The following is a 21927-nucleotide window of genomic DNA, read 5'->3' as shown; positions in this document are numbered from 1 at the left end:
AGAAAATTCTGAGCTTGAATCCAGAGGTCAAATTGAAATAATGGTTTTGAATAAATATCTTATACTCCTCCAGGCAAGATACACGAAGGGATCAAGAAGAAATCTGTCACTAGATATCTCTAAAGATTTACCAGCCTCCTGAAAGCAAAATGCAGCGTCAAGAATATGTTGAAAGCAACCAGTGCTTATGAAATGCTCATCTTAACATGCAATTTCAGATTTGTAAAATGGACTGTAACAGATTTGGAAAGTATCCTAATAACAACCCATACAATGTTAATGAAACACAGGGCTTGTTACCCTAAGGCAGTTATGAAAAGAATACTTTCTAGTAAAAAAGGAGGAAGCAGATTGACATGATCAGTAGGTTGAAAATGTACAGAAATACTTTTTGGAATCAGCAGATGTTAACTGCATCAAGTAATAGTAGAAGTCTGATATTAGCTACGTGCCATTAAATTTGTTGAATACAACCAAAGATGATTTACATGTAGATGAAGCCTATGATATAATTATGATACAGGAGCAGAATTAAAAGGCCCCTTGAGGAGGATAGCCATATGAACTCAACTTCATCCTTTCTTCTCATTTTCCTTTTCTCCTTCCTCCTCCTATGTCTCCATCTCTTCTTTTCATTATGGTTACTATCTTCAGAGAAACATGTCCAAAAACTTAACTGTGTCCACTATTTAACTTCTCACAGTTCCTATGACTGTCTTCTTGATGACCCTTTTGAACATGATTGGCCCAAACTCCCAGAACTACCAGGAATCAATTATTCTATGGATGAACAATGCCGCTTTGATTTTGGCGTTGGATATAAAATGTGTACTGCGGTAAGTCACTCACAGTAACATTCAAACTTAAATGATAAAATCTGTGCACCCAATTCTGATTAGATGAATTGTGCAGAATGAACATCCCTCACGTGAATTGATTTATGCTATGGTAGAAAGTGGTTGGGATCAGATCCAAAGAAACTTAGAAAGAAATGGAATGAAGAGGTAAAAACCCAGTTTTCCTGTGACTCAGAAGCCTCTGTGAGGAAGTCTAGTTCTGTTTGTTACTTTTCTTCAAGTTTAAGAGCAGTGATCTGTAGACCTACACGAAAAGAGAGCAATTAACCTTGATGATTTCCCATAGATTTCTTAAAGTCCATCTTTCTTCTTTACATTTAAATTAGAGGTGGCAAATTCCTTTGTCTTATAACAGAATGTAGTCTTACCACAAATAATTTAAAGGTACTCTACTTGCCTTTGTCTCAATCTTCTCAGGGAAGGAAGTTTCATGAGCAAGGAGAAGCTTGTTGGAGGGAAACTCCCGAGTATAAGATATGGTAGTGAGGGAGAGAGAGTTATATCAAGGCAAATTTACCAATGTGGGTAAATCTGAAGTTCATCTATAGGGTTGGGGGAAAGGTCATGTATGTGTGTATATGCAGATGCATATATATATATATATATATATATATATATATATATATACATATATGTCTGCATATATGTGTACCTATGTATGTGTATCTACTTGTATCTATTGTGTATACACATACATACATACATATTATCTACTTATCAGTCTAGCATATTAGAAAGGGCACTGGATTTAGAGTGAGAACACAGGTTTGATCCCCAGTTTTGATATTTTTCCATATCTGAGAATAGGCAATTAACTTTATTTCTCTGAGCTTCACTTTCCTCATCTATAAATAATATTTTTACTATGTCATAGGATGACTGTGAGGAAAGGTCTTTGTAAATGATGGAACACTTACAGGGTGTCCCAGAAATCCTAGTTCAGTTTTAAACTCTTCAAGCTTAAAACTTGTATTTTATCCTAGAGGCAATTGGGAGCCACTGAAGATTTTTGAGCAGGGGAGGTCAGACATGTGCTTTAGGAAGATTGTTTTGGTACTTGTGAGTTAGATGGATTGGAGAGAGGAGAGACTGGAGAGACTTTAAGGTATTTAAAGCTTAAAACTGTACTAAGACTTTTGGGACACCCTGTATAAATATACCTCTCTATATATAGACCTAACTTAGTCTCTCTGTCTCTATTTACCATCTCTTTATCTATTGATTAATCTACCTACTATTTCTATTTCTCTATCAATTCATCTATCTACCATCTCTATCCATGTATCTCTCTCTCTCTCTCTCTCTCTCTCTCTCTCTCTCTCTCTCTCTCTCTCTGTCTATCTGTCTCTTCCATCTTTATCTCTCTGTCTATCATCCATAGAAGCCTGTGTTTGTGTATATATATATATATATATATATATATATATATATTTAGGTTGTTAAATACCAAATTCCATATTAGGAAAATATGGTGGAAACCTCACATAAGAATTCCCTGCATCATTGAAATCACAGGTTTAATGCCTATATGTGTGTGTGTATACATATATATACATATATATATATATATATATATATATATATATATGTATATATGTATATATAATACACACATATACACACATATATATATGGATAGGATTAAATCTGTGAGATAGATAGATGTATGTATGTATGTGTGTATGTATGTATGTGTGTATGTATGTATGTATGTATGTATACCTTTCAAATATAATGGTCCTTTTGGGTTTCATTCAACTGAATTAAAATACACATGATTACTGTTATAATTATTAACTTTAGTTCATATTTATAGGGACTTAATGGAATCATTTTGATTAAAGTTTTGTCTTATCTAAAATTGACATGATAATAGTCACTGTCTCCTTCCTAGGTCTCAACATTATGAATTTATCTATATTAAAAATAATGACATTGTTATAGATTTGAAGATGGAAAGGACCTTGAAGGCAAGCTCCTCATTTTACAGATGAGGAAACAGAGGCCCGGAGAAGCATAATGACTTTCCTTCATACCAGTAGAGGAAGCAACTAAGCATGATTCATTGAGTAATCATAAGATTAGAAATTGATTAATTTGATATGTACGTATTTAGCAACTTATTAATATGGTATTTTAGATAAGCCAAAAAAGATTATCTATTTGGGAATTATATAAGTCATCATTCTATGTAAAGCATGCTGCAATTTTTGGTAATGAAGTGAAATGAAATATGAACAAGAAACATGGTGTGAGATAGATGTGTAACATACTATTGTTGAATCTTATATTACCTACAATGTCATTTAAGCATTTTACACTATTTTGCAGTTCCGAACCTTTGACCCATGTAAACAGCTATGGTGTAGCCATCCTGATAATCCCTACTTCTGTAAGACTAAGAAAGGACCCCCACTTGATGGGACTGAGTGTGCCCCTGGAAAAGTGAGTATATCTCATTCAATCTTTAACCTTAAGACGTGCTGGTATGTGTTTGCAAAAAGGGGAGTGAGAAGTCATAGAGAACATATCCCTCTCTTTTCCCCACTGTATTGGCAAGTCTAAATAACCACTGGTGTTTCAGACTTCAGGGTAGTTAGACTTCGAGTTAAAATTTAAAAACACTAACTCCCTTAAAACAGCTTGTGCCCCTCTTGGTGGGATTGAAATTTTTCTCTGGGCTCTTCCTTCTGAAAGTTTCTTGGCATTGATGTTTTGTAACCCCATACAGAAGAGAAGCACTTACTTTACTGGGAAAGCTGCTGGAGTCCCTTAAACCTTAAAGGGTTATAAGTTGGACTACTTAGACAATTCTGGTCAATGGACAGATTATGCTACTCACAGAAAAAACAAACAAACAAACAAAAAAGCCATACTGAGGTCTCCAGTTGACAAACCTTGTCTACATTAGCAAGAAAATAATTTTTATTCATTTTTCAGTTGTGTCTGACTCTTTGTGACCCCATTAGGGTTTTTCTTTGGCAAAGATACTGCAGTAATTTGTCGTTTCCTTCTCCAGCTCATTTTATAGATGAGGAAACTGAGGCAGCCAGGGTTAAGTGACTTGCCCAGGGTCACACAGATAGCAAGTATCTGAGGCCAGATCTGAATTCACAAAGAGGAGTCTTTCTGACTCCAGGCCCGGCACTCTATCTACGGCAGCACTTAGCTGCCCCGATAAAATAATGCACATTGACTAAGAATTTCTTTTTCGTGATACTTTTGGCCTTGCTAAGGCACCTCGTTCACACCTCTTTCTTAACTTTACCCAAACTGTTTCACTTATAGCTCCAAATAATTGCCAAAATGATATTCCAGAACACAAATTCACTATTCCTCTCAGTACACTCCAGTGCCTCCCTAACACCTATAGAATCTATTACAGATTCCTCTTTTTGGCATTTTTAACACTTCATAACCAGCTCCAACCTACCTTTCCAACCTTATGATTAATTCCTTCCCTTGTTGTATTCTTGGCCCAGGCAAACTGGCCTTACGATGGCTCCTACGAGACATTCCATTCCAAAGACCTCCGTGCCTTCTTACTGGCTGTGCTCTGTGCCTGGAATGTATTCCCTTGTCATTTTGACCTCTTCTGGGTTCATATAAAATGTCACCTCCTACATGAGATCTTCAATGAACTGTTTATACTTCCCCCAATTACCATGAGCATATTTTATATATGCATGTATATTTGTGTATATATGTGTATATATAATATATAATGTTATATATTAAGATATAATTAATATATAAATTGTCATTACTTTAATTCTCTTAGTTGTTTATTACTATATTTAATATTTCATATATATTAACTCTATAATATTATATAGTATATCCCATCTCCCAGCATTTAGCACAATGCCTGGCACTTGATAAGCACTTAATAAAAACTTACAAATGAATTGATTGATAGCTCACACTTTATTCACATAGGCATCTTTTTCTTTAAGAAAGACCAGCATTCAAAAGCCAAAACTTCAGAAACCAATGAATTCAGAGTTGGTGTTTTATTTTAAAATGAAAGCTTTCTGGTAGGGTGTCTCTAACCAGGCAGCTCCGCTGGAAAACCTGCATGGTAATCCATCCTATGCCAGTTCTTACCCATGGGAAGGTTGGCCATTCACTTAATCTTTCTGAGACTAAGCCTTTTTACCTTCTTATAAGGTTGTTTTAAAGCTCCAAAGAGACAGTGTGTGAGAAAGGGTTTTGAAAATGAAGTGCTATGTGGATAGAATTTATTATTGTTGTTATGTAAATCAACACATGCCACTGCTACTGTTATTTTAAAGGGTATAGATCTTGCCTTTGGGGGAGCTCCAAGGCTGGGGTTGATGATAGATGTAAGAGAGGGTGGAATCAGAGCATCCCTCATTCTAGTGCCCTGGGTGACCCCTGCATTCTTGTTGGTTATGACAAGCTCCTTCTGCTTTAGTGTAGACTTGGTAAGTGCTAGAGTTGGGATAGGGGCGTCTCTACAAACTCTTCTCGCTACTCCAGAAAGTTGTAAACAATTAAATTAAATCATGAATTCTCTTATATTCATTGTTTTGTTTTTGCTGTGCATGTAATTTTTAAAAAATCTCTTCATTCTGCTCTGCTTCTTCATGTTTGTGATTATTTAGTTTCATTTAAAGAAACAGGTATAAAACCTACATCTAAATTCCTTTTTCTGCAATGCAAATTTCAGGTTTTATGTTATGTTCAGGGCTAATTTTACATATTTCCTGTAACTGAGAAGTGGAGAACAGAGGCTTTTATCAATCAAGCAGTGATCAATAAATAAATAATTATTTGCCAAGGATCCATTACATTCCAGGCATTTACATTCTGTTGGGGGAGATAATACGTGTATATAATTATGTACATAAGGACACTCTCAAGGTCTCTCTGAAAAACGGAATTAATTGTGAGACATGGAGGACAGTGGCACAGGACTGCCCACCATAGTGTGTCCATGTCAAAGAAGGCGCTGTGCTCTATGAGCAAAGCACAGATGCAGTAGCTCAAAAGAAATGTGAGATGTGCAAATTTAGAGACCTTTCCACTCCAAATGTTCACATGGACTATTTGTGCCCAACTTGTGGTAGAGCCTTCCGAGATCGTATTGCTCTAATCAGCCCCAGTTGGACACACTGTACTTTGACCCCAACATAATGATGTCATTTTGGTCCTCTTTGAGAAGAAAGGACAACTAAAGCACACACACACACACACACACACACACACACACACACACACACACACACACACTTTAGTACACTGTATACTATACAGCCAATGTGTCAGAGTAGGGACTTGAACCAGCTCTTTCTACTCCCTCCAAGACCATTTGTCTATCTGTTATGTCATGCTGTCTCCCTACATACATACATACATATAGAACACAATTACCACCATTGCAAACTACTGCCAAAGTGGTTTTCCTATAGCACAATTCTGACTGTTCTATCATCTCCCCATTAAATGTCAGTAGTTACCTCTTATTTCTGAGATCAAATATAAAACCTCATATTTAAAGCTCTTTACAATCTCGCCTCAGCCTAGCTCTCCAGACTTATTTGCTTTATTCCCTTCTTCGTACTCATTGGTCCAACCAGAGTGACTTTATTCCTTTGTTCTTCACATGTGATGTTCCATCACTCATCTCTGTGTCTTTGCACTGGCCATGCTCCATTCCTGGAAGGCCAAGCTCCCTCCTCATCAATGGATTTTCAGACCCTTGCTTTCTGTCAGGACTCACAGCAAGTGATACATTCTGCATAAGTCTTTCCTCAGGTGCTAATGTCTTCCCTACCATGACCACCTTAAATTTTCTCTGTGTATGTTTTGTATCAACTATATATTGCATCGGGCAGCTAGGTAGCATATTGGATAGACCACCAGGCCTGGAGTCAAGAAGAGTCAAATTTGGCCTTAGATTCTAGCTATATGGCCCTGGACAAGTCACTTAATGCTGTTTGCCTCAGTTTCCTCATCTGTAAAATGAGCTGGCAAGACACTCCAGTATCTTTGTCAAGAAAATTTCAAGTGAGATCATGAAGAGTCAGACACAACTGAAAAAAAAATCACTCAACAGCAACAACAAATATATGTCTCCCTGTTAGAATGTAAACTCCTTGAAGGCAGGGATTGTTTTACTTTTGTCTTTTTATCTCCGGTATCAGCATAGAGTGTGTACTTAAATGACTGTTGATTGATTGATATGCGTCATCTTCCATTTCAGCAGGTGAGTTATTTTTATTTCATTAATTCATCTATATTAATTATGTTAATAATGCAGTTCATATCTTGATTTTTCTTAAGTGGTGCTACAAGGGTCATTGCATGTGGAAGAATGCCAATCAAGAGAAGCAGGATGGGAACTGGGGGTCCTGGACCAAATTTGGCTCCTGTTCTCGTACGTGTGGGACGGGTGTTCGCTTCAGGACACGTCAGTGCAATAACCCAATGTGAGTGAGAACGTATTTTAGGGTAATCATGTAGCTGTTGTTAGCAGTAGGCTGTTTGACATGTTGGACTCAAACCCTAACCTCAGAGCCATTTCTATGGAGCAGCCAATCCCACTTAGAAATTTGGGCAATTCCATCTATGTTCATTTCATGAGTAAAAAGGAAAAAAATCCACTAAAATTTACAATAAACTTCCAAATTTGAAGTAGCAAGAAATAACCCTTGCATGGGTAGCATTCCCAATGGGTTTACCATTCTAACTTGGTGCTTTTACTCTCAGGTTGTGTAGGGCAGCTACTCTTCCCAGACTCCAGGGTAGAGTTTGTAGATCTTTCAGTCTGTTCTTCCAATACCATATCTCAAGAGCCTCAGCTAGCATTCTTCCTATCAGTAGCCAGCCAAAGCAAAGGCATTTACTAAAATAACATAATTAAAACAAGAAACTATAAAACATTTCCAATTGTTGTTATGTAAATAAGTATATGCCATTGCTACTATTATTTTAAAGGATATAACTGTTGACTTTGGGGGAGCTCCAAGACTGTAGTTAATAATATACATGAGAGAAGGTAGAATCAGAGCATCCCTCATGATGTTACAGTCTCCTCCTAATATCTGCAGCATTTGTAAGAGTAGGCGCAAACTTAGAGTATAATAGTAGTGACATGCAAGAAACACGTATAGCCAAGGCTTCTCCCTCCTCTGCTGCTGACTGGCCTAGAAGTCCTTCCTTTCCTGTGGAGGCTTCACAAAGCTGCACCCTTCTTGCTATTTCCCCTCTGGAAGTGTTGCTCACCTGGTATCCCAGAGTCTGCCCCTCTCTATGGTTTAACGCTTGATTGCCAAGGCTGTCTTGGCAATCTCCTCTAATCTGCTTCTGGTCTCAATTGACTGCCATTTCTGTGTCAATGTCTTATCAGGAGTATTTGTGCCTTGTTGAACCATACCTTAAATTCTCTTGAAGTGAATTTCTAAATGCTGGATGGGTGTTTCCCTTTGGAAAGCAGTTCCATCACTAAATATTATGGTTGGTGGAGGGAAAGGGGATAAAAGGAGAAAAATCCCTCCTTTCTCTTGCAAAAGTTCTTTTTTTCCCCCAAGGGCCAGATTATGTTTCTATTTGGGGCTCCAGGAGCAGACTGTGTTAAGCTCTCTAGCTTACTATCCTTTAAAGACCACCATGACATATGTCCATCTTCTACTAGCTAATTGGGAGCTGCCCTCTAATTAACTGAAGGCCTTCATGCACCATAAAGAATCAACAGATTTCCTGTTTTTTCCTCTTTTTTTTCCAGTATTAAATTTTTTGTTTGCTTTGTTTTTGTTACTTATGGCTTCCTTGGGTGCTGCATTTCTTTCTTCCTTCCTTGTATTTCTGTTGTCTGGAGTGTTTGAAAGACAAGTAATGTGCTCATGTCTGATTTCCTTTGTAGTAATGCTTCAAATGCCTCTCTCTTATTGAACGTACATTTTATGATGATTAGGTTCAAATTTGTTAAACACGTCATCTTGGGTTGCATTTTGAGCTCCTTTGCTCTTTGGGAAACATCAGCTCCTTCTTTTGGGCAGTTTCTGGTAGGTACAGAATAGTTTTATGTCATTTGAATTTCCTTTCCTTTATATTTAAAGGTTCTTTTTTTCCTGTTTGCTTGCAGAATTCGTTGTTTGTCCTCGGAATTGTTCAATTCAACCAGTCCGTGTCCTGGAGCTGGCAGCCCAGGGTGCTTTGTTTTTGTTGTTGTTGTTTGTTTGTTTCTAGAGATGATCTGTGGATTCTTTCAATTGACATTTTGCTTTCCATATTCAGAAGTATTAGCTCTCTTCACATTATGATATTCAGGTTTTTTGACTTGTATCATTCCAGGAGAAATATAATCCTTCCATTGTCTCTATGTGTTTTGTCTTCACAATCAATATTTTCTTTTAATGTAGTTTTTTATTCTCTTCTTTCAGATTGTTCTTCACTTCTGTGTGTTTACATTGTCAATCTTTGATTCTCTCTTTTATTTCTTCGGTGTAATTCACCATGATGGATTCAAATTTTTCTATTCTGCCAGTTTTTCACTGTCCAGGCCATGAATTCTGTCCTCACAGTTCTTAATTCTCTTGAACCATTTGGAAACATCCTGATGTGGCTCCATATTCTCTTGGGAATCCACATGGTCTTCTACTTCACTGGGTATTGATTCATTTTCCTTTTTATTTATTGACAGAGGTATTTGGACTTGTTTAGATGATTGGGAGGCCATGTTTCCTTCTCTTGTTAATATCTTCCCTGTTGGTTTTCAATCAAGTTTTTTTCTTAGCTTTCAAATGTTTAATTCCAAATTTCAGTGAAGTAGAGATGATGAAAATACTTCAATCACAGCTGCAGGTTTGCTTTTTTAAAATATATTTCCAAATTAATCATGCTGTGAAAGAAAAACCTGAACAAAAGGGGAAACTGAAAGGAAGGAAGGAAGGAAGGAAGGAAGGAAGGAAGGAAGGAAGGAAGGAAGGAAGGAAGGAAGGAAGGAAGGAAGGAAGGAAGGAAGGAAGGAAGGAAGGAAGGAAGGAAGGAAGGAAGAAAAAATAAACAGTGTGCTTTGATCAACATTCAGACTCCATAGATCTTTCTCTGGCTATCGCATTTTCCACTGTGAGTCTTTTGGAATTGGCTTGGATCCTTGTATTGCTGAGAAGAGCTAAGTCCATCATAGTTGATCATTATACAATGTTGCTGGTACTGTGTACAGTGTTCTCCTGGTTCTGCTTGCTTCATTCAGCATCAGTTCATATGTCTTTCCAGGTTTTTCTGAACTGTACGTGTTCATCATTTCTTATAGCACACTGGTATTCCATTACATTCGTGTACCACAGCTTATTCAGCCATTCCCCAACTGATGGGCATCCCTTCAATTTCAATTCTTGGCCACCACAAAAAAGAGCTGCTATAAATATTTTTGTACGTGTGGGTCCTTTTCCTTTCTTATGATCCCTTTGGGATATAGACCTAGTAGTGGTATTGCTGGATCAAAGAATATACACAGTTTTATAGCCCTTTGGGCATAGTTACAAATTGCTCTCCAGAATGCATTCAAGGTTTTTAACTGAGTTTTCTTCCTCCAGAGATTTTGGTTATTTCAGTCTTTCTTTTTATTCCCTTGTCATTCACTTTCTGATTCTTTCTTTTTTAATGGCAGCTTCCCTGAGGGCTGGACCTCAAAGCCGTCTCAATCTCCTCTCTCACTGGAGAATTCACTTTCCTCCATCCTTACTCTCTTCCCGAAGAGACTTCTGGGGGAAACAGAATTGCCAGTCCCCTTTCATCCAAGCCTAGTGAAGTCCCTCACTCAAGTTAGGGCCCTGTCGTAGTTCCATCATTTCCCTAGTTTTCTGACTGACCATTGCTACAGGAGAATGGACCGCCATGCTCCTGCCCAAAGCAGCAGAAGCTTCCTTACTTTCCTGTATCTCCACCTCGACAGCATATTATGTGTGTACATAGGAGAAAGAGGAGCAGAATAAAGCTCTATTGCAAGCCCATGGAGGTTGTAACTAGCCCACCAGGGGGTGGTAAGAGAGGGGTACTGAATGATCTTGTTAGGGATTAGCCTCTCCTCCTGTTTGTTGATTGGGTTGTTAGCCTTCTAGGGTTCTTGGTGGCTCAGACTGGTGAAATGGCTGCACTTGTTTTTAATGCTTGTGCACAGTTTGTTTTTGGAGAAGTTTGAATGGTCACGTGACCCCGAAACATGATTGACGCCTTTTTTACCCAACACATCTCTTGTGTTATCATTACGTCCTGGGGGTATTGACACCTTGTCACCTTAGGATTAGATTCCGGGCTATCTGTGACTACTTCAATCATAAGGAAGGGAACTAAATCCCTCCCCCTCACTTTCCTTAGTTGTGGTTCTCTCAGTTCTGTTTTTTTTTTAATATCCCTGCCACCCCAGACTTTTAGGTAACCTAGGGAGGCTTAGGCCAACTATTGGCCTTGCATCTTGGCTCATCCTCTTACCTATGTTACCTCATCTTTCTCCTTGATGGCTTTCTGTGCTGGAAATGAAGGGAAAAAGAGAAAAAGGAGATGGGCTCCCCATCTTCATCTCTGTTCTCTAGAACAGCATCTTGCCCAGAAACGAAAAGGCAGTTTTCGAAAGTGTTTCTAAAAGAAAAGAAAGAAAAGATTCTTATCTTTCTTGGAATTGAGCAGAGCTAAGAAGGTCCTTCTTTGAATGGGGTTTTTATGCCTGACAATCTCCTCCAATCTCTGCTATCAGGCATAAATTTGCTGATAATGTTGGGTTTTTTGCCTGTCTCTAGGTGGATGCCAATTGCAGATGAGACCTCTTGCTTTCTCAGGATAAGATTTGATTAATACTTCCTTCAGCAGGGATATCAGCTCTATATATTGGGGGGCAGGAATCCAGTTTCTGGGCACACATGCTTATTTCCTTTGTTTGTTTTTTCCTTCTTCTTTGTACCCATGTCATTGAAATGTATGTTTCTCAACTTTCCACATTTGTCTTATGTATGCTGCCTTTTCCCCTGCAGTAAAAAGGTTTTTTAAGCTGGGAAGTCTGATTCCAGTCTCTTGAAACTGGCAGCCCAAAGCCTCTGGCAATGTGCCCTTGGGCACTGTGTAAGGAAACTTCCCATCATGAACCAAGAGCCAAGAAACCTTCTTAAAGACCGTCTTTTCTTTAGGCCAATCAATGGTGGTCAGGATTGTCCTGGCGTTAATTTTGAGTACCAGCTCTGTAACACTGAAGAGTGCTCGAAGCTCTTTGAGGATTTTAGAGCCCAGCAGTGCCAGCAGCGGAACTCCCACTTTGAGTATCAGAACAGCAAACACCACTGGCTGCCCTTCGAGCACGCGGATGGTGAGTACAGTCTTCATGTCGCTCATGTTTTACCAAGGACACTTTGAAATTTAAGTTCAAGATCTGTTGGACTTATTGAATTTGACTTGGTGACACAGGAAATAGGTGCTGGTCAGGAACCCTCGCCTATGTTTTCACATGTGAGGACAAACTGGGGCTAATAAGTCACAGCTGCCTCTTGTGCTGTGAAATAGGAACTAGGATTAGTGTGCTAGGTAACCATTCAGGGTCCAAACTGGACTCTTCTTCTTGGACAGTAACTCTAAAGCATTTTGACTGACGGAGGGTTGATCCACAACACACACACACACACACACACACACACACACACAAACAACCCTTTGTGAAACACAAGAGTATTCAATGAATGGACATTTGGAAATCTTTCTTATTCAATAAAAGCATGTAAGCATATTGATCTACCATGACATCGTGGAAAGAGGCTGAGGAGTCAGATGTCCTAGGATCAAATCCCACATTTGATGCTTTCTACTTAATATGAACTTATACCAATCATGTAATGCCTCTCATAAGTAAAATGAGGCCTTTGGTCCATACTCCAGTGTCTACACTCCCTCCTACCTTTAGCTCTATGATCTATGAAGGGAAAGAAAGGAAAGGAAAAGAAGTAGGGAAGGAAAGGGAAGGGAAGGAAAGAAGCAGGGGAGAGAAAGGGAAGGGAAAGTAAAGAAAGGAAAGAGAAGGGAAGGAAAGGAAATAGGGAAAGAAAAGAAAGGAAAGGAAAGGAGGGGAGGGGGGAGAAGTGCACTCTTATTCTATCAATGATTTTCAGGAGAACTAAGAGAGTGAAAGATTACAACCTAGTCCTGTTGAGTTCTAGACCTCAGTACCTCCTTGCCTCTATCTTCTGTTCCTAAAGATGGAGCTAGAAGAGATGCCACTTCTGGCTGCTTCCCTGGCAGAGGATAGAAGTGGTCAAGCAGTGGTCAGTTCAGCCTTTGGGCTTGCAGGAAGGAAGTTATCAGTATTTCCACCAGTATTTCCAGTTCTGCCAGGGTATTTGGACAAGAGTGACAAAAGTGACCTTCTCCATGGCTGTTCTACTCCTTCACTTCCCTAATGGCAGGAGATAAAGTCATTGCCTTCCTAACTTGAGCATCCCTCTCCATCTGAGGCTGGACCCCAGCTTCTTTTGGAATCATGAATTTGGGGAAGCTGGAGGAAAATCAGAAGAATTAATTCTGCCGTGACCAAATAAACCTGCTTCTTCTCAGATCTTTTTTTTTTTTCTGGTGAAAGCTGATATTTTGGATTCCAGGAATTACAAGGCTCTAAAAGAAGTAGGTTGTTGAAAGGAACAAGTGTGCAAACCCCCAACAGAGGCAGCATGCACTAATATATTACTCGCCATCTACAAAACTCTGAAAAGAGAAACCAGGCCATCAACTGGAAGGCTGTTTGCCTAATCACAATTCAATTCATCTACTCTGGGGTGGTTTTTTTCAATGTTCTGATGTTTCTACTCTGGCTAATTTTGAGAAAACCCAGCACTTCTCTGGCATCTTTAAAAGTGGGAATAAGATCAGCTTTTCACATCCTATCTGTGAATGTAATGGTCCAGGACTTAAAAGCACTTTAAAATTCATTTTTCCATTTCATCTTCACTCACAGAGTTTTTAATGTACTGATAAATGGATTGAATTTCTGCCTGAACTGTTACTTCCATTTGATAGGCAGCTATGTGATGTAATACTCTTGGAGTCAGGAAATCTTGAATTGAAATCTTGACACAGACACTGTCTTTGTGATCCCAGGCAAGTCATTTAACTTTTCTGTGTCTCAGTTTCCTCATCTACAAATTGGGAATGATAGCAATAGCTGTTATGAGAGTCAAATACAATGACTTTTGTAAAGCATGTTTTCAAGCCTTAGAGCTCTATATCAATAATAGCTATTTTTATTTAGAGTAAAACAGAAAAAAATAACCATGAGATTATAGCACAATATAGAAGTGTATGACTTCATAAACAATATACTATGCTGTTTGTCTCTAGGTGGTGCAGTAGATAGAGCCCTGGACCTGGAGTTAGAAGGACCTGAGTTCAAATATGGCCTCAGACACTTACTAGTTGTGTGACCTTGAGTAAATCACTTTAACCTCTGTTTGCCTCAGCTTCCTCATTTGAAAAATGGAAATAATAATAACACCTAGCTTCCAGGTTATTTGAGGATCAAGTAAGATAATATTTATAAAGTGCTTAGCACTATGCCTAGTATATAGTAGGGGCTTAATAAATGCTTATTTCCTTCAATTCTCACTATTGTCTTAAGTACATATGCAGAATTCATGTAGAGATAGCTTTTATTAAGAACTCAAGAGAGCCTAGATATTATGTTCAGTGACTCTCACATACCAAAGAAGTGGCAGCTCTGTTATACCAGTTTAAGCTAACTGGAGTATGCCTTAAAATCCGTACCAGGCTCTTGGCACTTAAAATGCTGAGAAGATGCATTTGTCTCTTGTGCATAGCTTGCTTTTATTTATTTCTACAACATCCCTTTTGACTTCAGGTGACTTTGTTGAAACTTTCTATTTTAATCATAAAGCCAATGCTGTTTAAATGAGCCCATTAAATGGAAACAGTTGACATTCTTCTCTACCCTCTGCAGCCAACAAAAGATGCCACCTTTACTGTCAATCCAAAGAGACAGGAGATGTTGCTTATATGAAACAGCTGGTGCATGATGGAACCCGTTGTTCTTACAAAGACCCATATAGCATATGTGTGCGAGGAGAGTGTGTGGTATGTCCAAAGTGATTCCCAACTGATCCTTATGCCTTATGTCTCACTCTTCCAATTTTCCCTTGTTATATCATCCTGGGGGGTGTTGATAGAGATGTATTGGGAGGAGGTCCTCTGGGTAGTTCCTTAACCCTTCACTCCAAATGCCTATATGGACAATTTGTACCCCAGCTGCGGTAGAGCCTTCTGAGCTCGCGTTGGTCTGATCAGCCACAGTCAGACACACTGTACCTTGACCCCAAATAGTGATGTCATTTGGGTCCTCGTTGAGAACAAAGGACAACCAGCTAACCTTTGAAGAATATGGTAATAGCGTAATTCTGGGAGACCATATTCTATTTCTACACCCAAGTTACTGCTCTTGTAAAGGGCAGCAAGATGTAGCAACAGCAGCTATGGCCATGGTAGCCACAGTGATGATGGTAATGGCTGAAGAACCTGGAATCAGAAAGACCAGGGTTAGAATTCTGTCTCAGGTATGGGCAAGTCAGTTAACCTATGTCTCGTTTTCCTCATCCATAAAATGGGGATAATAATAGCACCTACTGACAGGGTAGTTTGCAGGCAACTAGCGGTCTGATGAATAGAGCACTGGGCCAGTAGTTGAAAAGACTCAACTTCCTGAGTTCAAATCTGGCCTCAGACACTTAATAGCAGTGTGACCCTGAGCAAGTCACTTGACCCTGTTTGCCTTAGTTTCTTCATCTATAAAATGAGCTGGAGAAAAAAAATGACAAACCAATCCAGTATCTTTGCCAAACAAACTCCAGATTAGGTCACAAAGAGTCAGACAGGACTGAAAAGCGACAACAACAATAGCATAGGGGAATTGGGGGGATCCAAAGAAGTAATATTCACTAAACACCCTAAATCTTAAAGCACTTCAGAAATTATAACTCTACGTATAACCTATATCAAATTGTCTACCATTTTATGAAGAGGGGAGGGGAGGGAGGGAGAAAAATTTGGAACTCAAAATCTTATAAAAATGAATGCTAAAAATTGTTTTGACATGTAATTGGGAAAAATACTATTAAAAAAGAAACTTTTTTTTAAAAAAAGGTTGAAAAAGAAATTGGAACTCATTACTATTATTGTTATTATTATGATCTATGGGACTAAAGACAAGTTATTTATCCTCTCTGGGACTCAGTTTATTCATGAAAAAGCCACATATACTAAGTGCTAAGCAAGTAGTATAAATTAACGTAGACCAGGTCGCTGCTGTCCTGCTGCCAAAGAGTTTATAGACCAGTAAAGATAATGTCTTTAATTTGATTCACAATTTATGACACGTCAGTCCAGAAGGAGAGGGAAGGAGAAAAATTTAATTGGCTCAGTTTTACTGCTCCTGAACCTTTCTTTAAATGGAAAGGGGAAATGGAAGCCAGGGAGTTCTGGGAAGTTTCAGATCCTATGCATTGCTTCACTTACCCTGATTGGGCTGATCTCCGGAACAGTCCAGTTCTAACCTGGCAGCCTGTGTGATCGTTTTTTTCTGCAGAAAGTGGGCTGTGATAAAGAGATTGGTTCCAATAAGGTTGAAGATAAATGTGGAGTCTGTGGAGGAGATAATTCTCATTGTCGCACCGTGAAAGGAACATTTACCAGAACTCCCAAGAAGCCTGGTAAGATCAGTGTTTGCTTGCATTCATGTATATTTGGGTCAGTGCTAGTACATTAGTATTTACAAATGAGAGATTTTCTAAATCCTCTCCCCTCCCCCTGCAAGCCACTCTATCACCGGAAGTCCAAACTGGCACGTATATATATATGTATGCACATGTGTGTACGCATGCACGCATATCTGTGTGAGTATATACATATGGGTTGTTAAGTTTACAGTTTGCTAGACGAACATGTAGTTATTTGTAATAGGATCTATTCATTTGTTTACTTCAGTATAATTATATTCCTAGGAAATATATACATATATGAATTATTTTACTGAATTCATAAATTTCTCAGTACTTGTGTAGGAAAAAAGTCTTATGGAGATCAAATGATTATAACCATTTATAACTCTTCTTTGTAAACAAAAAGCAAGCAAATAGAATACTTGTATGATATCAGTCCTTTATTTAGTGATTTTCTTTGAAAGTTTTAATTAAGCTTGCGAAGGCCTGACAAGGAATGCAAAATCTTGTCTTTGATTGTTGTGATTTTATGCTCTGTGCTCTTTAGCTCTTTTTATTTTCATAGTGAACAGGTTTGTTCTGCCCCTGTGTCTTCTAAGAATACAAAAGCTTTAAATCCTTTTTAGATGACAACTTTTAAATTAGAATTAAGGTTCTGCTAAAAAGGGAGGTGTTTGGTGTTTGGTAGATGTTCTGCCTCAGATGCTTACTAGCTGTTTGACCCTGAGTGAGTGACTTAACTTCTCTGTGCCTCAGTTTCCCCATATGTAAAATGGAGATAATAGCCTCTACCTCCTAAGGTTGTTGTGAAGATTAAATGAGATAATATAGGTAAACTGCTTTGTAAACCTGAAAGCACTGTTCTTGAAATTACTATTATTAAAACTATTAATATTCTATAATCATGGAAGCAAGAGATTCTATAAAAGGAAAAAGGCCTGTTGATAGTAAGTTGGATGTCTACTTTTATAACAGTTTACAGTAGGATTTAAGGTTTTCATGGATGATGTTAACATGATGCAATATTTAGCTTCTTCTGTACACAAATTCACAAAAGTGCTAATGTTTTATAAGTAAGTCAAATTGAAGATTTGAATTTTTTCAGGGACCTTCAAATACAAATGTTTTGCTCTAGGATAACTTATTTTCAAAAGGGGATCCCTACAACTAATCACATACTTACTGAGCATTGCTGACTTTCAATGATGAAGGGATCCCAAATGTGGGTATGGTGTTTGCTTGGGATCATGACGAGATCTCTGTGTTGACTAACTCAGAACCCGTGGAATAGGCCAGAGTTTCTCCATTCATTTTTATGTTTCTCTTGTGAAGATACAAACCTACCAAATTAACCTGGGTATGCTCAGATAAATCTGATGGAAGGAAACCATGTCAGACCAGCCATTGGTTAGCTTTTCTTCTATGGCCTTGATCTGAACCTGAATAGAGGTGACACATTGAAAAAAGGCTTTCCACTTTATGTAGCTCATAGATGGTAATGGAGTTTTTAGGATTTCAAGCTTCAAGAAACTGTCAAGATGATCCAGTGAGTTCTCCCATTTTGCAGATGAACATATTAAAGCCCAGAGAGGTTAATCAATTTGCAAAGGTCATAAATGGTGGAGCCAAGATTCTAGAACCTCTTACTCCATTACAGGGCTTTTTATCATACCAAACTGTCTCTGACAGTATGTGTAATATTACTGATCCATAATCCCCCATCTTTATGACAGAGTGAAATGCTTTTAGAAAATGGTTAATTAGTTCCATGTCATTAACATTATAAGTGTTCAGTCACTGAATGCAACCAACATGATATTTGGTGATTTTGAAGCAGGATTTGGATAGAAAATATTAGCAGCATTATTGCAATATTATGGGACAAGTTTTATGGCTCATGTCTTTATTTTATGCAAAAATTTTTGATGAGATACGATTAAGCTTAGTGACTTCTTATGGGTGTGATTTGTACAAAGTGACAATCAAACATTCAGTAAAACATGTCCTCTGAGTTATAGATTACTCATTTGGGGCCTAGGACAGGCATTGAGGAGCATTTCTCTTCTTGCGTCAGACATCAGTGTTGTGTGGACACGAGCATATCACACATTTTCACAGCATGTCCTTTTATGCCTTCCAAAGCTATCTTCACCCAGTCTCTGAAGGACTGGGGAAAATAGCAAACTTTATAAAATTCAGACTGGAATGTCATTGTTACCAAAGTGGCCTCCATGGAAAGGGATGTTTTAAAATTTTAACTTGCCCACAACTGTTATTCTTTCCAATTATTTTACTCCTACACAGGCCAGCAACACAAATCAAAGTTATTTCAATGCTATCTTTATTCAGTACAATAGTCCTTTGAGGAAGTAAAGGTGGGTTCATTAGGATTTGGGCCCCTAATCCATTCCCTCCATCCCAATATTTTTGAGCACTACTGTCCAGAATTATGGGTGTGTAATTTTTTTTATAATGTGAAGACCATATTTAAAATATTGTTATTTATTATGAGTTTATGAGTTATGTTATTATGAGTTTATGTTGTGGTCATCCTATAAGCAATCTCCCTGAAAAAAATCAAGTATTAAGTGCCTACTGTGTGCTAGTCACAAAGAAAGGCAAAAACAGTCTCTGCTATCAGGATTCTTGAAGTTTAATGGGAAGGCAACATCCAAACAACTATGTGCAAACAAGATATTTACAAGATAAGTTAGAAGTTAGCAGCAGAGGAAAGGCATTAGCACTAAGGCGATTGGTTGAGTATGAATAACTTACTGTGTTTTCTTTCCAAACAAAGTCCATGAATATCTAAACGAGCTTTTAAAGCATAATAACTCATTCCATGTCAAAGTCATATGGAATAGGGATGACCTTTCATACAGCATAAATATCACCCCATCGGTAGAAGGCAGAGGTTGTGAGAATGAGCCCTGCCAGTGAAAAAACGTTAGAGAAGGGTTTCCCTCAGACACAGATCCCAACTCAAATTCACTGTTAATTTGACATCAGTTGCTTTGCAGGGATTTTGGCAACATAGTCATTCAATAGACTAATTAACCTCTTCCAACAGGGAAACACTTAAGCAAGAGGTGCCAAAAGGAACTCAAGTTACTGGAAAATGAAATCTGCAAGTATCCAAACTTAAAATCACCTACATGATTTTTCATTCATGTTTAGTCTTACTTTCATTGGCTTTTAATTTGTCTTAGTTTTATTTGCATTGATAAAATGCTATGGTAGACAAATATAGTCAATGAAACAAGACTTCGGTTCCTCCAAGCACTAACATAAGACATTTTATTTAAGGGAAGACAAGAGGAGCCTTCACATTGCCCAGAGGAGCTCGCAATGTATCTCTTTATGAAACAAAGGCAGCTAAAAATGTTCTGGGTGAGTTATGGTACATGGAAATGGCAGCAAGACGGGCATCTGCGACTGGCATAAAGGAGTTGGCTGCAATGGCTTCTGGAGCTTGGCACTTAGAAGCATCCCAGCGAGAGGCAAAAGTGGTACATTTCACGTGTTTTATGATGCACAAGTAAGGCTGGGTTATTGGGGCACCGCAGAAGTCAGTCCATTCAGTCAAACTACGAAGGCATTCTGGGAGAAAAAAATGAGTGAGGATACTGCTTTGGTTAATTGAACTGAATATTTGATTGAGTTGATTTCTTGATTTTGCCTTTGGGCATAGACTTTGACCATCTTCTCTGCAGTGAGTCATCCTAAACTGTAGTCTCTGACTTCAAGGATGAAAAATAAATCTCTAACCACCAACATGAATATTGGATGTAACCTGTGTATAATGGGTTAAGGGCAGTCATTGCCTAGAGGCAAAAGTGCCACAGTAGATAGGGTACTAGATCTGGAGTCAGGAAGACCTTACTTCAAATCCAGTCTCAGACACTTACTAACTATGACCCTGGGCAAGTCACTTCACCCTATTTGCTTCAGTTTCCTCACCTGTAAAATGAGCTAGAGAAGGAAATGGCAAACCACTCCAGTATCTTTGCCAAAAAAAAAGGGGGGGGTCACAGAGTGTCACACATGACTAAGAAACTCAACAACAACAGAAGAGATATGGAGTATCTTGTGCACTGAACAGTCAAGTGACCAGTGTCACTGGATCAAAGAGTACATAGGGAAAAGAAGAAGTCGTAAGTTATAAGAAGACCGGGGATGTAGAGGTTCGTGTAAGCAGTCAATTAGTCAGCTAGCATTTATTAATAATAGTTATTAAAATTAAAATAGTAGTTAATGTTTATTGGATTAATTTTATTGAATTATTAAATACATACTTTGTGCCAGGCCCTGTGCTAAATGCCATAAAACAGTAACTTCCTGATATTGCTAAATCTTATAGTTTGGCCAAACCTAGAAAATTGACTTGTATTTATCCTCGATGGGCCTATTTAAACCTAATTGTCAATAGCCAATCAATTTCCCTCTTCCCTTTTCTTTAGAGTAATACAAATAGTTTCCATCCTGATATAAAAGTATTAATTCATTACAGAATTAGCTGCCAGAAGTCGCCATGTACAATTTTCAAACGGCAGATAATGACGAGGCTATTTCAGAACCCCATGAAGGTCATTAATCAGGGGCAGAAGCAAAGATGTGATGGGTACTCAGTGAGCAGAATGGTCAGTTACTGGAACATAGGGAATGTACCGCCTTTGCCTGCATTGTTGGTTGTCACGAGACAGCACAACAAGAGGAGGGATGCATAGGTTTGTAACGACAATTGATGGACCATCAATGAGTGCTGAAATCTGGGGATGGAGGAATGGGATTCACATGTACCGCCTGTGTGACTTTGGGCAATGCTCTTCATTTCTCTAGACGGAGCTGGACTAGTTGACCTTCATCACTAATTGATTTTTCCCCCCATTAATGAGTGTTCATCCCAAGCAAGTGCCAGATGTTACAAAACCTATCAGTACGCTGAAGTGACAAACTGCATTTGGGTTTGTGTATGACCACTTCTGCAAGTAGAAGCGATAATAATAATAATAACAATGATAATATAGTTTGCTACTAACCTCTGCTATTCCTTCTGTTTCCTTCTTGTGTCCTCCTGATTACTGAACGTGCAAAAGGGTACCTTAAGATGTTTGATATCCCCCCTGGTGCTAGACATGTGTTAATACAGGAAGACGAAGCTTCTCCACATATCCTTGGTAAGTGTTTCTACCCCTGTATTCTGCTGCGCTACATGCTAAGGTCCACTTAAATGGTTCAATTATCAAAGAAATGCTTTAGTTTCAAGAACCAAAAGAATATCTTTTCAAAAGCAGTAATTGCATAAGGCTAAGGAGAGGGATGGAATTGGTGATTTCATTGGTGTA

General features: G+C 38.4%; 1 protein-coding gene across 1 annotated transcript in view; it reads left to right on the top strand.

Annotated features, from left to right (window-relative positions):
* The window catches only part of ADAMTS3 (ADAM metallopeptidase with thrombospondin type 1 motif 3), a 298704-nt gene that overhangs the window by 235779 nt on the left and 40998 nt on the right, over positions 1 to 21927 (top strand). Inside the window, exons 10-16 of the mRNA XM_020988493.2 lie at positions 704 to 836; positions 3189 to 3302; positions 7167 to 7312; positions 12005 to 12180; positions 14812 to 14945; positions 16450 to 16573; positions 21679 to 21759. Coding sequence (XP_020844152.1) covers positions 704 to 836; positions 3189 to 3302; positions 7167 to 7312; positions 12005 to 12180; positions 14812 to 14945; positions 16450 to 16573; positions 21679 to 21759 — 908 coding nt within the window. The remainder of the gene's footprint in view (positions 1 to 703; positions 837 to 3188; positions 3303 to 7166; positions 7313 to 12004; positions 12181 to 14811; positions 14946 to 16449; positions 16574 to 21678; positions 21760 to 21927) is intronic.

Source organism: Phascolarctos cinereus, unplaced genomic scaffold (assembly GCF_003287225.1).
Source record: "Phascolarctos cinereus isolate Bilbo 61053 unplaced genomic scaffold, phaCin_HiC Scaffold_9;HRSCAF=440, whole genome shotgun sequence".
NCBI lineage: Eukaryota > Metazoa > Chordata > Mammalia > Diprotodontia > Phascolarctidae > Phascolarctos > Phascolarctos cinereus.
The sequence above is the reverse complement of the archived record's forward strand: the minus strand, read 5'-3'. Positions and strand labels throughout refer to the sequence as shown.